The sequence below is a fragment of the Camelina sativa genome, chromosome 11 (genome assembly GCF_000633955.1).
Source record: "Camelina sativa cultivar DH55 chromosome 11, Cs, whole genome shotgun sequence".
NCBI lineage: Eukaryota > Viridiplantae > Streptophyta > Magnoliopsida > Brassicales > Brassicaceae > Camelina > Camelina sativa.
This window is the reverse complement of record NC_025695.1, coordinates 38,933,250-38,937,789: the sequence shown is the minus strand read 5'-3', so window position 1 is coordinate 38,937,789 and position 4,540 is coordinate 38,933,250. Positions and strand designations below refer to the sequence as shown.

At 39.3% G+C, this 4,540-nt stretch overlaps 1 protein-coding gene across 1 annotated transcript; it reads left to right on the top strand.

Moving 5' to 3' along the window:
• LOC104725546 (uncharacterized protein slr0889-like) lies at positions 252-3,839 on the top strand. Its single transcript, XM_010444213.1, has 12 exons — positions 252-502; positions 600-728; positions 838-1,032; positions 1,348-1,395; positions 1,469-1,597; positions 1,686-1,810; positions 2,002-2,112; positions 2,267-2,375; positions 2,496-2,614; positions 3,065-3,218; positions 3,332-3,479; positions 3,578-3,839. The coding sequence occupies exons 1-12, from the start codon at positions 389-391 to the stop codon at positions 3,634-3,636; spliced, it is 1,440 nt and encodes a 479-aa protein (XP_010442515.1). The 5' UTR covers positions 252-388; the 3' UTR covers positions 3,637-3,839.

The window sequence follows — 4,540 nt, the reverse complement described above, 5'->3', positions numbered from 1 at the left end:
TTTAGACAAATAAATCACTGTCTAAGTTGAATACCCGCGCGGGTTACAAACTTGCCATTCACCAAATCGGAACTCACAAACAATTGATATAATCGATGGACCGAAACAAAATGGGACGGTTCTAAATCCCGTTCGATTAATAAAACTGGATCGCCGGTTTCTCTCTGGTTTATCCGGGTTTTCCTGGTTCGTTAACACCATATTGGTTTGAGTCTTTTAGAAGACTTTAAACCATGACCGGATTGCTGAGCTTGTCTGAAAACACGATCTCTACTTCATCATTTCCTACGAAAGCTTTCGCATTCGAAAACTATTCCCTTTACCCAAATTGAGTTACACAAGTTGGAAACTGGAAGCAATCCGCTAGCCAAAAGAAAAAGAAAAAATAATGCATAGGTTCGATTTCAAAGAGATGCAGGAGAAGATCTCCGAGAGCTTTCGTCCATGGCAACGCTCTTTTCAATTCTGGGTTCGAGCTACCAATATCTACACTGGCTACAAGGTCTCTCTTTTCTTTTTACTGTGTTTCTTTATTAATCTTTTATTTCATTAGTCTACAGTTTTCTCTATAAAGTTTGAATTTTTGGGCTTGGATTCAGGTGTTTCAACTTCGAGTGAGTTTAGTGAAAGATGCAAAGAAGCAAGAGGAAATGTGGGAAAGACAACATGAGCAAGCTGCTGACAAAATTTACTTCATGTGCTCTGATCTTGGAGTTTTCTTCCTTAAGGTACGTTGTTGCATTTCATAGTTGTTGTTGTTGTCCTCTGTGGCTCTTTTCATTTACAATGTTGACTTTTTGTTTTTGTTTTGATGATTTTGTTTTAAAAAAATCGTAGATTGCTCAACTTTTAGCAAAACCTGACATGGCACCAGCTGCGTGGGTGAAAAAGCTTGTTACTTTGTGTGATCAAGCTCCTGCGACCCCGTTTGATGCGGTTCAGCTTGTTCTGGAGAAGGAGTTAGGTAAAAGCATTGATGAGATCTTTGACACATTTGATGAAAAGCCTCTTGGTTCTGCTTCTATTGCTCAGGTATTACAGCTTTTTGGTGGGAACATTACAATCAAATGAACATTGTTGAGTGAGTATTTGGGATTTTGTCAATGGTGATGGACCAATTATGAAAATTGTAAAAGAGTAAACACCAACAAAATATGGTACAAAGGAAGTGGAAGATAGCTGAGAAACTTTGGGATATTACCATTGATGCTTGAAAAAGTTTGAATTGGAGTGTTAGTTTATGTCTCTACACCTCGTGATGGTTTTTTGATTTATGCTAGAAGCTTGTCCTCTCTTGCCATAGATCTATTAATTCTTTGATACATATACATTTATTTTCTTTATTAGGTTCACAGAGCAAGAGTGAAGGGTAACAAGATGAATGTTGTTGTAAAGGTGAGCATTATCAGAGGACTACTAAAAGCCTCCCATCTTTTAATAAGATTCTAACTTGATTCCTTGTGTTTAGGTTCAACATCCTGGCATCGAAAGGTTGATGATGACAGACATTAGAAACTTGCAACTATTTGCCTTATACATGCAGAAAACAGATATCAAATTTGACTTGCATTCCATAACAAAGGAAATGGAGAAACAGGTATTTATTGATCCAGTTCTTTATTAGATATAGCATGTACGACTTCTTTTCTCCAAGTCATTGAAAGCAATGTGTTTTCTTTTTCAAGATTGGTTATGAATTTGACTTCAAAAGGGAGGCCAACGCAATGGAAAGAATTCGATGTTTTCTTTATGCGAATAACAAAAAGTCTCCTGTTTTGGTACCAAGAGTTCTGCGAGATATGGTGACTAAGTAAGTGTTTTTACTTTCGCATATCATTTACCTGATTGGTTATCTTGATAATGTTTAAGGCCCCTTCTCTAAATGGATCCTCCTCTGTTGTTCATCAGTATACTCGCATCTCAATCTATGATTTTTTTCTTTCATTTTTGCTTCGGATGATTTGCAAGTACTTACCATATGAACATTCATAATTCGTTCAGGAAGGTTCTGGTGATGGAATACATCAATGGAATTCCGATCCTGAGCATTGGTGAAGAGATGGCTAAAAGAGGGATAAATCCTCATGGTAAGATTGCAGAGGCAGCAAAGCAGTAAGCTCCTACATCATCTCAGAGAGTATGGTGCCTAAGTTCTATGGCCCAAAGTCTTAGTAGCTATTATGTTCTAGAAATTCACGTGTCCTAGTCCTTCTTTCTTTTGTTGTTACTGATACCACACTGGAATTTATATTGCCTCTTGCCCCAGCAATATACTTAACAGTTTATCCCGTGCATATGGCCAAATGATACTGAAAAGTGGTTTCTTTCATGCGGATCCACATCCTGGAAATATCTTGATTTGTAAAGGTCAAGAGGCAAGTCATATTTTTGTTTGTAGTTATTATTTGGTAGTTTCTTAGTTTGCTCACTGTTGTCTCTTGGCCGAACTTACCTGTCTATATGTCTTGATTTGTAATCTTGTTTCTCATCGTCAGGTTGCACTGCTGGACTATGGTCAAGTGAAGGAACTTCCTGACAAATTGAGACTTGGTTATGCGAATTTGGTCATTGCCATGGCTGATAACAATGCTTCACGAGTATCACAGAGCTTTTGGTAATCACATTAAAACTTATCTTGCACTACTGAAGTAACTTTTTGACTTTGGTTGTTGGTTTTGTTCAAACATATTATCAGTTTCGTGGCTCAAACCTTGTTCTCATTAGCAAATATTTTTTTAGAAAGACATTTCAATAAGAACCAGTGTGCATTCAAGGTGAAACCATTTGTTACCACAAATGTTAATTTGTGAGTGAGAATGTCTTTCTGTTTAAGCTATGAACACTGTGGGTTCATGCCTGCTCAAAAAATGGGGTTTTCACATTTTAAGATGCCTAGTTTGGTATGTTGGCTAGTTTGGTATGTGGGAACTGTTTTGAAGCTAGGATGTGGGGGATTGTTATGATTGGAAATCGTTTTATGTCTAAAGATTGGAATAGTCACTGTCAATGGTTTGGATTAGTGTAGCATTGAGTTTCCTAAGTAATTGCGGTTGTGGATGTTCAGGGAAATGGGTTTACATACAGTGGCCAAATGTGAGAATGAGCAGCAAGAACTTCTGCGGTTAGCACAAACACTTTTTGATACAAAGATGCCAGCTGGTGAGACAGTTTTGCAACCTTTCGCAGATGACTCTTCAATTAAAAAGATCGCTGTTGAGGTAAGTAAAGCACCATATATGTTGACTAAGTAAAAAAAGTTGTATATGTGTTATATTTCCACAGGTATAAATAATAAATACCAAACTAACTTGAAAGTGTTCTTTGGTGGTAGACATTTCCAGAGGAACTGTTCTCTGTACTCCGAACAGTAGTTTTGTTAAGAGGACTTAGTGTTGGAATGGGAGTTAATTACTCGTGTGCACAACAGTGGAGATCAATGGCCCAAGAGGCTTTACTTGCATCTGGAAGAGTGACAAGAGGTAAATTGGTTATGTCTGTCTTGTCACTACACTTTTTTTTGCATAAAAAAACATGAGCTGATGGGGTTGGTAACATATATAACACCTGAGATTTACAGATAGCAAAGGAAGATCTCGTAGACGGGCTTCTCTACGAAGGCTACGCGCAGGAAGTTAGGAAAAATATAGAAGTATTTTTCATAATTTAGACTCCAATGAGAAGGATATGAATTTTTGTTCTTTTTTGGGTGAGAATTTGAATGATAGGAGGAAGTTGTATAAGAGTTGAATGTAGTTTGCTGAAATGCAATTATGATGAAAGATTTTGTAAAACCACATAAGTTGAATGGATTATATGTTTTGGCAATCCTATTTAACCAATCCTCGATCCATCTTTGCTATTGCATAAACTGATCTTGAGAGGCCATGTGGGAGTGGGACGACCACTCTCGAGGATTTCAAGTTTCAATTAAAACGAAACCGTTTAAAAGCGTTGGGTGGGTGACCCGACTAATGGGTGGGTGACCCGATTAAATGTATCTAAAAACGATGCCGTTTGGATGTCACTAAACACAAAACCTGCGTTCAACGACACAAAATCTGCGTAGTTCGTCTGAGGTTTTCGTGACGATGGCGACGGCGGTAGTGATGAACGGCGAGTTGAAAAAGCAACCACGGCCAGGTCGCGGCGGATTTCAGGGCCGTGGACTGACGGAGGAAGAAGCTCGAGTTCGCGCCATATCGGAGATTGTTAGCACCATGATTGAGCGCTCACACCGCAACGAGAATGTTGACCTAAACGCCATTAAAACCGCCGCTTGTCGGAAATACGGATTAGCGCGTGCGCCTAAGCTTGTTGAGATGATCGCTGCGCTTCCGGATTCAGAGAGAGAGACTCTTCTCCCGAAGCTCCGTGCCAAACCGGTTCGAACGGCTTCAGGAATCGCCGTCGTGGCGGTCATGTCGAAGCCTCATAGGTGTCCGCATATAGCTACGACGGGTAATATTTGCGTGTATTGCCCCGGTGGACCTGACTCTGACTTCGAGTATAGTACTCAGTCTTACACTGGATACGAGCCTAC

What these genes read in the sequence shown, in the direction of transcription:
- LOC104725546 (XM_010444213.1), top strand. Translation starts at nt 389, where the DNA reads ATGCATAGGTTCGATTTCAAAGAGATGCAGGAGAAGATCTCCGAGAGC. An exon ending in ATATCTACACTGGCTACAAG is followed by an intron (nt 503 to 599) that starts GTCTCTCTTTTC and finishes GCTTGGATTCAG; the next exon opens with GTGTTTCAACTTCGAGTGAG. An exon ending in CAAAGGAAATGGAGAAACAG is followed by an intron (nt 1,598 to 1,685) that starts GTATTTATTGAT and finishes TTCTTTTTCAAG; the next exon opens with ATTGGTTATGAATTTGACTT.